General features: G+C 40.0%; 1 protein-coding gene across 1 annotated transcript in view; it reads right to left on the bottom strand.

The window, feature by feature from the left end:
* Positions 1–10556, bottom strand: part of FAM13A (family with sequence similarity 13 member A) — a 235272-nt gene that overhangs the window by 31640 nt on the left and 193076 nt on the right. Inside the window, exons 8-12 of the mRNA XM_042782411.1 lie at positions 9342–9555; positions 8686–8824; positions 7656–7737; positions 6569–6789; positions 5845–5928 (exon numbers count right to left, since the gene is read on the bottom strand). Of these exons, the coding sequence (XP_042638345.1) occupies positions 5845–5928; positions 6569–6789; positions 7656–7737; positions 8686–8824; positions 9342–9555 (740 nt within the window). The remainder of the gene's footprint in view (positions 1–5844; positions 5929–6568; positions 6790–7655; positions 7738–8685; positions 8825–9341; positions 9556–10556) is intronic.

Genomic DNA, 10556 nt, shown 5'->3' with positions numbered 1-10556 from the left:
CAATGACATGAGACAAAGTATATGTGAACTGCTGTATGGAAAGTGAATTTGCTCTGTAAATCTTCACCCAAATCACAATAAATAAATAAATTAATTTAAAAAAAAAAAAGAAATCAAATGATGTACTGTAATGGGCAAATCTGAAGCAAAAGACCTCTGTAACATGTTAAAAAACAAAGAAGTCACTTTGAAGACTAAGGTGTGTCTAACCTAAGCCATGGTATTTTCAATTACCTCATACGGACACAAAAACTGGACAATGAATAAGGAGGACAAAAGAAGAATTGATGTGTCTGAATTATGATGTTGTGAAGAATACTGAGTATACCATGGACTGCCAGAAGAACAAATAAATCCACCTTGGAAGAAGTACAGCCAGATGCTTAGAAGAGAGAATGGCAAGACTTCATCTCATGTACTTTATCCATATTATTGGGCCAGTTTCTGAAGAAGGACATCTTGCTTGGTAGAGGGTCAGTGAAAAGAAGGAAAACATTCAACAAGATGCATTGACATACTGGCTGCAACAATGGGTTTAAACAAAGGAACAATTGTGAGGGTGGTGCAGGACTGGGCAGAGTTTTGTTCTGTTGTATGTATGGTCACTATGAGTCATAAACAACTAGATGGCACCTAACAGCAACATGCACACACACACACACACACACACATACATACATGTATACATATATATATGTATAGGAGCTCTGGTGGCGTAGTACCTAAGACACTTGACTGTCCAGAAGGTTGGCAGTTCAAACCCATCAGCCACTCCTTGGAAGGAAGACTGGGCAATCTACTTCCATAGTGACACTGCGTCAGAAACCCAAGGAGGGATCGCTATGAGTCGGATCTGGCTTGATGGCAGTGAGTATATATATGTATATAGATGTATACATGTATATATATATATGTATGTAGATATATATATGTGAGCTCTGGTAGCATAGTGGCTAAGACACTTGCCTGCTAACCAGACGGCTGGCGGTTCAAACCCACCAGCCACTCCTCGGAAGGAAGGTTGGGCAATCCTACTTCCGTAGCGATACTGCCTCGGAAACCCAAGGAGGGGTCGCTATGAGTCAGGGCCGACTCAACGGCACATAACAACAACAACAACATATACACACACACACACACACAAATAAATAAATAAAACCCAAACTCACTGCCATTGAGTTGATTCAGACTCACAGTGACCCCCTTCGGATTTCTGAGGCAGTAAATCTTTACGGAAGTGGATTTCCTGGTCTTCCTTTCACAGAGGGGCTGGTGGGTTTGAACCACCAACCTTCTGGTTAGCAGTCAAGAGCTACACACACACACACACACACACACTCTCTTACAAAAGTGTGTGCATATGTGTATGACGGTGTTGTCAGGGTCACCCATTATGGCCAGGTTTCAGCAGAGCTCCCAGACTAAGACAGACTAGGAAGAAGGACCTGGCAACCGACTTGTAGACCTGGTCAGTCAAACTCTATGGATAGTGATGGGGCACTGTCTGATGGAGTGCTGGGAGAGGAGCGCCTCAGGTTGGAAGGCACCTAAAATACAACCGAGGAAGTGCTGCCTCCTCAAAGTACAGGCAACATCAATGATGCTGATGGAGTAAAGCATGTGGGACCTTTACTTCCTGAAGTGGCATGACTCAAAATCAGAATGAATAGCTGCAAACATCCATTAATAATCAGAAGGTAGAATGTACAAAGTATGAATCTAGGAAAACTATGCAAGTTGTAAAAAATGAAATGTGTGTATAACATCATTTAATGTCCATGACAACTTACAACAGGCATCTATAATACAGATAAAACACTGAGAGTCCAAGATGGTTTGGGTTACCCAGGTAGCCCCAATCACACAGCTTGTCTCATTAGGGCTGGGTTGTGAATCTAGGTTTGCCAATTTTAAGGTTCATGGTGTCTGCACACTGCCACATCCAGGTGGAATGAAACTGCCCAGCTCAGTGGAAAAATACTGCAGCCCACAAAACACTGAATTGGCAACCAGGGTGTCTATCTTGAAAGCAGCTGTGAGTTCTTCTCACATCTAGTTAATTGGAGGCCTTGGGCAAGGAAATCCTTCAAGGGCTCTATCTGTGCCACTTGGAGCCACACAATGAAAAGAAAATTGAAAGGAAAACGCACTACTCTCACCACCGCCAACAAGACCTGCTGTGTAACCATGAGGGGATCTTTATTTAGAAGCTCGGAGCCTACAGTACAGGAGGAGTTTTTCCCAGATAAAAGGGGCTCAGCTCTATCCTGACATGTTCTGAATACAGTCCCTGGTCACAAACATTTGATGGACAACTCCCATGTGCCCTTTAATGTCATGTAAATTGTCCCTCACTTTGAGAGGATTGAACCAACTCCTGCAGCAACAAATTCTTCATCACAATCGCATTCATTTGCTGCACATGCAGCTTTTAAATCATTGAAAAGTCTTCGAGCTTTTTCTCACCCTAAAGTAAGGCTGAATGAGAATAGTATGCGCCTGTTCCAATTTATCTGTAAATTCTTAAAGACACAGGTAGAAACAGATCTTGTTTTGTAACCCTTGCCTATACTCCAGTAGAGAAGGACAGAGTTTCACAATATATTTGAGCTCCAGTGCATTTACTATTTGGTTCAATGCCTTCACAAAATCCAAAGCAAAACTTGGCTGAAACATGAACATTATCCTTGAGTGTCAGTATTTTTCCACTGCAGGGACAGGCCAGTAAAATCAATCATATGCTCCATTTTTTTTTTTTTTTTTTTTTTTTTAAAACTGACAAGTTCAGAACCAAAATAATGTGGATACATTTTCAGGTAGTTACTGGGCACATGATATATGTTAAGTCCTGTGTTAGAAAATGAGGGTTGGGTTCACAATTAGGTGAATAAAACCCAGAATCCTAGTCCTCACAGACCTTACAGTCTAGTGTATTATTCCAGATGCGTCTTTATTTAAGAGCGAATTTTTAATGGAAAGACTGTATCCATTCCATAGTTATGGCTGAGGCAGTAAAAGAGACCTGTATATATATAGCTTTTTGGCTATATAAAATGACAGCTATACCTAAACCTCAAGCTTCCTGAAGGACAAGCAGAAGCCTGTGTACTATCTCCCCTACAAGTAACAATAAACATTCAATAAATGCTTGCTGAATAACAAATGATCTCCATTTTTTTTTTTTTTTTTTAACCTGTGGTTATGTGAAGGCAAAGCCCTATTTTGGATTCCTCACACTTTCCGTTCTCAGTGGCAACTGGAACTTCTTTATGAACAAACATTGGTTGCATTTTTTTTTTTTTCTGGATTGCAGAGAGTCTGAATTTCAGAACAGATAATTTCAGTTCAGCTTCTTTCATTTTATAGATAAGAAAGTTGAATCTCAGGGTAGCTAAGTGACACCTTATGGGGAAGATCTGAGGACAGAGCAGTTTCCTGAGTCCTGTGTTCTGTGCATATGGATTCATACCCCTCTTCTCCTCTGGAAACAGGACACTAGTGACTAAATTTTAGTTGCAAACTAATTTTTCTTTGGAACATAATTAAATTCAGTATCTATTACCTAGTGAAACTTTCTTATTGGCTAAGACTTCAGAAGCTTATAGTGAAAATATATAGTAATCTATCTTTAACATAGGGTTGAAGTCCATTCAATGGGGAACAGACAGTCTCTTTACAAATGGTGGTGGCAAAACTAGATACCCGTTAGCAGAAAAATGAAACAGGGTCCATACCTCATACCACACCCAAAAACTAACTTGAAATGGATCAAAGACATAAATGTTAAAGCTAAAACTGTAAAGTTCCTGGAAGATAACAGAGGGACAAAGTTAGGGGTCATAATTTTTTGGCATAAACACACTATCAGACACAACCTGAAATGAATGAACAAAAGATAAATTAGATAACTGGGATTTCCTAAAAATTAAATATGTATGCTCATCAGAAGATTTAACCAAAAGAGTACAAAAAGTGCCAACACAGTGTGAAAAAAAAAAATTTGATAATGACATACCTGACAGAATCTAATTTCTAAAATACATTATGCGAATGAAATAAGTCAAACACAAAAGGACAAATATTGCATGATACCACTTTTATAAAATGTCAAGAATAGGTATACACATAGAAAGAACTGTTCTTTGATGGCTACCAGGTATGGGAGGGGGAGTGAGGGGGAAATCTCTTACTAGATAGTTAACTGCGATGATGGGAAAGCAATACACAAGATGGGGGAAGTCAGCACAACTTGACCAAAGTAAATGAAGATACTGAGAGGTACGTAACAATAAAGGGCAACTACAGTAGATGTGATATATAATTTTGCAAAGTAATGATAAGCACAAAATATGTGAGTGGTTACAGAGGTAAATATATATGCTATATGGATGTGGGAAGGTGTATGGGAGTACACACATGTAGGTTACTCACTGACATCGAGTCAATTCCAACTCACAGCGACCCTCATTCGGTTTCCAAGGCTGTAAATTTTTATGGAAGTAGATATTGCCTCATCTTCCTCCCATGGAGCAGCTGGTGTGTTTGAACCCCTAACATTCTTGTTACCAGTCAAATATACCTTAGGTACTCTGTCACCAGAGCTCCTAAACCACAAAAACCAAACTCACTGCCATCTAGTTGATTCCAACTCACAGTGATCCCCTTTGGGTTTCCGAGGCAGAAAATTTTTATGGAAGTAGATTGCCCAGTCTTTCTCCCTCAGAGTGGCTGCTCGTTTTGAACCACCAACCTTCTGGTTAGCAGTCAAATGCCTTAGGGACTATGCCACCAGTGCTCCTGGGCATGTACATATATAGGTATATTTGTGGGCTTATGTAGATACATGTTTGTAATGAATATATATTCATATACACAATAAAGCTCACAGGGGACACAGTTATGGATACCTCCTAGACATATCCAAACACCTCATGAGACTGATTTACTGGCTTTGAAGGCTCAGGACCATAGTCTTGTAGAACAACTAAATCAGCTAGCATAATTTAGCTTATAATGTTCTACATCCTAGTTTGATGAGTAGCATCTGGGGTCTTCAAAGCCTCCAAGTGGTCATCTAAGATATAACTACTAGTCTCTTTCTGTCTGGGGCAAAGGAGACCGAAGGAAATCAAAGATTCAAGAAAGAAATTAGTTCACAGGACTCCTGGCCCATGCAAACCACAGCCTCTCCTAGCTGGAGACCAGAAGAACTAGATGATGCCTAGCTACCATTACCAACCATACTGACCAGGGAAATAATAGAAGGTCCAGTTAGAATGGGAGAAAAATTTAAAATGAAACTCAAATTCATAAAAAGACCAGATTTACTAGACTGACAGAACCTCTAGATTAGAGGAACCCCTGAGACTATCACCCTAAAATACCCTTTTTTATTCTGGAACTGAAGCTGCTCCTGGAGGTCACCTTTCCGGTCAAATAATAGATTGGCCTATAAAATAAACAACACCATCCATGAGGAATGTGCTCCTTTAAGCAATCAGCAAACAGTCAACATTTACCCAAAAACAAAGATAAAGGGCAAGGAGGGGCAGGGAAACTGGTTAGATGGAAATGGGGCAGGAAGGGGAGAACTGGTGAGAGTGCTGATGCTGTATGGACTGTAACTGATTTGTGCATAGATTATTGAATGGAAATCTAATTTGCTGTGCAAATTTTCATCTAAAACACAGTAACATATTCAAAAGTACATACAGTCACTTAGTAATCTCTTTTATTCTAAATGTCAAAGTAAACATTAGGGAACCCCATTTACAAGATACCAAACATAGAAGATCCATTTCTAAAGTCAGAAAATTCACCCCAATCAGAAAATCCAGCACATACCGGCCGTCCATGGATGCTTTCATAATATAACAGCGCTTTCTGCAGAGCCACTTTCTCATTAGCAATCTGGTCTTTGGTCATATCCTGTGTAAACACCAGGACACAGATAATGAAAGAGGGGAAAACATTTATTAACATTCCCATTTTTCTATTTAAAGAAATTTCTTAAAGGAAGGTTAAAGAGAACACTCATACAACAGCTCTTGTTGTCTATATCCAAAGCTCCCTGAGAAATTGGCTATTACTGCCTTTTGCTCAAATTATGGGTAGCAAAGCAGAAACAGCATCAACTACTTGTATCTCTCATACAGCAGTAAACGCATGCTGAATACTGGGGTAAGCAAGGTTGCAAGGCACATAGGGCTTAGGTTAATGGCCCAGGCAAGTGCTGGCTTACTTAGTCCAAAAGGTTTGTCTATAATCTTTCTACCTCAGAGAATCACCAAAACATGTACCAAACTAGACAAGTCCATTCTGCAATATGTAGAATAGAGTTTACTGCTTTCAATTTGTAGTCAAGAACCAAATTACCCACAGTCAAAAGACTCTGAAGTTGTTTGGTCTGTTTCTCTAGACATCTAAGACGTTGGGTTCAAGGTGTGGGATGTTTCAGAGGGGTCAGTGTGTCACCTTTTCCTTTGGGATTCATGTGGCACGGCCTAAGTGTCTACCGTGTTGGCTTAGGACCAGCAGTCAGCTCAGGGCCTTCACAGACTCATCGCACCTTAATGTCCTCTGGACGACTGGTTTCTGCCCGCTTCTCCTGGAGCTTCTTCTGGATGGCTTCCAGCGTGGCCTCCACACTAGGTTTGATTGCTTTATCGACCAATTCTTGCTTCTTCTCTTCCTCTTTCTCAAGTTGGGAACCAAAACTCTTGGGGAGTGTATTGCTCCGCTGCCGCACCCTGGGTGTCAGGTCCTCTTCGGACAGCTTTAGTTTAGACTCTAGTTGAAAAGATTTGTGGGTTGAGATAAGTGAAAACTGATGTCTGCTGAAACCAAATTGTTTTTCAGTGGTGTCAGTAACTGCTTAGCCCCACTAGTCTGTTTTTCAGAGAGTATCGAACTATAGTAACAGTGGAAATCCTCTGGTTATTATGTAAAAACCTGAGATAATGATAGTACCTTCTTGGATTTATCTGGTGTGTCTCCTAACCCTAACTCCTGAGAAAGGTTTCATTATTCTAGCGTTCATCCTTGAGCCACACTAACTTGCCTGCTATTCTCAGAATGTGGCAGAGGCTGTCCTATGCTTGTTCCCTTAGTCTTTAAAGGGAATTTTAAAAAAATGCCCAACTTTCCCTATATTACTTATATATCTTATTTTGAAATTATGTTCACTTTGGATTCTATTTAGTTGTTTCAATGACTCTATTCCTATGGCACATAACAACAGGAACAACAACATTCCCTAAAAGATAGCAAGCTCCTTAATGGATAGGGATCAAACCAATGTGAGAATTTTCTCTGTATCTCTGTCTTCTCTTCTAACACCAAGCATGGAACCTTGGATTAAATGGGTATTTGGTAAGTGTTGACTGAAATAATCATCCTTATGTTAGTGATTTAGAGAATTGTAGAGATGCTGCTGAATTTGCATCTTACTTGATCTGAGTCACCCTGTGACTGAGACCAGGGGAAGGCATGGGGGGAGGGCAGTTACTCTGATCAGCTGAGGACATAGGGATGGATCTTAAAGGAACCTGTCTTTCTGCATTATCTTAGCAGTGGCACTTAGCTTGAGGTGAGGTGAGGTGATAGATTCTGCACCTGGCTGACACAGTGTGCCACAGGTCCAGAACTTCACTTACCTTTAAGCTGTTTCCGGAACTTGGCAAGGTCATTTGTCCATCTCAGGACCTCTGGATTGGCCGCTTTGTCACTGTGAGAAGGCTGAGAAAAGGAAATCTAGAGTAAGTGTTCGGGAATTCGGGCAGGAAAGACAAAAGTGTTTAATAATCATTTTCATTTTAAACAGGAAAAGAAAGTTGAGCCTCATCTATCTGAATAGAAATGAACCATGATCAATCACGGTGAACTTCATAGGTGTAATTACAGTCCCAGGGTGGTGAAAATGGTAAAGCCTGACTACTAGCCAAAAGGCTGGTGGAATCCACTCAGAGTCACCTCAGGAGACAGAACTGGAGATTGGCTTCTGAAAGGTCCAACCCCAAAACCCTGTGGAACAATCACACTTGGGATCACCTAAAGGTCAGAATCGACAGGCTGGCAACTAAAAAAAAAAAAAAAAAAATTATAGCTAGTAAGTTTTGATGCTTTCAAATAATTCCTTACAGGCAAAATTCCAGGTTTCATAACCATGAATTAGAAAAACTCTCAGTTTCTCTCTAGAGCCTCTTCCATAGTTGTAGGGCTGAACTTGTAAGGCTAAGTGAGTAGGAAGCAGAGGTATATGCTTTACACTGCAACCACCATGAAAAATGCCTTTTACCCACTCTTCTGGGGAATACTACAGATAGAGTTGAGGGCAGAATGAGGTCAGTACTAATGAAATCTTAGAAGATAATCCTGAATTAAGTTTTAACCAAACAAAAGACTTTATTCATTGGTTTTTTTCCCCAACTCCTGCTCACTGATAAATTTATAAAACGTAGACTCAAGTTTTCAATTTACTCATGAGGATTAACTCACAGAAGAAAAATGTTGAAACATGTTTGGGATTTATCAAATTTTACTACCCAGTTTTTATTGCCTTTTTGTTTTGAAATTCCTCAGTGATCTCCCTTACCCTGGTGAGCTTTCATAACTTCTCAGCATTGTTGACACGCCTGTGTCAGGGGAGAGGAGGGGACGAGGAGAGCCCTGTGAAGAGGCACTTACTCTGTACTTCCTCTCTTCTTCAAATCTGTCTTCAAACTTTCGAATTTTCTTTTTAAGATTCTGAATTCTCCTTGTGAGCTGGGCAGGTGTCAAATCCTCTTGCTCATCATCATAGGACCCCAGAGAGGAGCTCCGTTGCCTGTGAGGGGCATGACTTGGGTCATGAGCAGTCACTGTGCACTTAAATAGGCTTTGAGGATGCGGGATGCCATGCAGTAGGAAGGAGGGGAGTCGAAACAGTCTCCATTCTCTTGAATCAGAGAAAGTCGACTACCAATTTTTGAAATTTTAATTTTAAAATTAATTTTGTGACTTTGAACTCTGTACTTCCTACCTATTAAAAAGAACTAGCATTCTGTAGCTCACAATTACAATCAGAAAACATATGATAGGTCATTCTGAAATGTGTACTAGAAGGCCTAACAGTTAAATTCGAGGGAGCCTTGGAAAGAGGGGCTAATGGAAATTCTCTATGCAATGTTGTTGTTAGGCCATAGTTCAACTGAAAAACTACAACACTAACCTGTGAATTAGGATGGAGAAAGTTCCTCCACAGACTGAAACCGTTATTTTAAAGTAAATTACTAGTCATGGTACCATGGCTACACTTTCTAATGTGGCTGGATGATGTTCTTCAGCAATACAAAGAAACGTACCTCATGAAAGAATGGGAATTTGGGGGAGAAGGAGGCACTTCCGTGTCATCCAGGTATTGCCTACTCTGCCCATAAGCATAGAACCGAGGAGAGAGCATCGGGTCACTGTCTTCATCGAGAAGTTGACTAATCAAGCGCCCCGCCTGTGGGGAGAGGCGGGCTTCGTCAGAGTTGATGTCCTCTTGCTGCCAGGCGGAGAAAGTAGGGACAGGCTCTGGAAAACAGTGGTGGTTACAGGTCAAAATTGCTCATTAAAGCACAATCTTTTCCCAAGTTCTCAGAATGCTTTTGGAGGCTACCAGTTGAATGGTTTTTCATTTTAGATTTATGGTCCAGGTTAGGGACTCTATACCCCAACCCAAATTACCAATATATCTGACAATCAACTATTTTCTATATCTGTTCCCATTTTCTCTCAAGGGAGAAATTCTGAGGGCTGCCCCCAGGAAGGAGGGGAGCCAAGACTACATGCTGCTTCCAACTCCCCCAGCGGGGCTTTAATGAAGACTTTTCCATAGAAGGCCACTATTGAAAAGCAAAGCAAGTGAGGCATCACAGCTATCCATCCTGCATTAAAATGAGTAAGAAATCATATTAATCTTGTGAGCACCTATTTCTTTAGGAGTTTGCAACTTCGGTTTAGGTCACTCTGTAAGCTGTTTTGCATGCTTCTGCTTAGTGCCCTGGGATTAGCACGTTGAAGATGCATTCCTTGCACTTGAAACTTCAAAGTTGCTCGAGATAGTAGTCAAAATAAAGCTGTTATCTATAAATTAGTCAAAAAAATGGAAAAACATCACCTTACACAGGACAAATCTATACAAATTGTTTTAGACAACCTTTAAAGAATAAAATATACTCAGCACAAAATCCTGATAGGTCATTTTGGGAAAGAGTAATATTTATTATCATTATCTTTGTTTCCAGATAACTTGGTTTCCTTTAAAATTTGAAAATCTATGGACCTCATTCCACATGAGTTTAATCTTTTTAAATGTATGTACTTATTTCTCCTACTATGCTATGAACATTTTTAAAAGTTTTGTACAGTCACTGGTACTGAAGCACTTGGTGTTTTGAATTATAATATAATAATATCATAATATTTATGATGTATTATTATTAGGTAATAATATTAGGGTAATGTTTACTTGTATATATTACAAGACCCGTCCCAATATATTCCTTTCCTCATACAAAATTCTATGTAATAAA

The sequence above is a fragment of the Orycteropus afer genome, unplaced genomic scaffold (assembly GCF_000298275.1).
Source record: "Orycteropus afer afer isolate SDZICR_OR568_19922 unplaced genomic scaffold, OryAfe1.0 scaffold00309, whole genome shotgun sequence".
NCBI lineage: Eukaryota > Metazoa > Chordata > Mammalia > Tubulidentata > Orycteropodidae > Orycteropus > Orycteropus afer.
The sequence above is the reverse complement of the archived record's forward strand: the minus strand, read 5'-3'. Positions and strand labels throughout refer to the sequence as shown.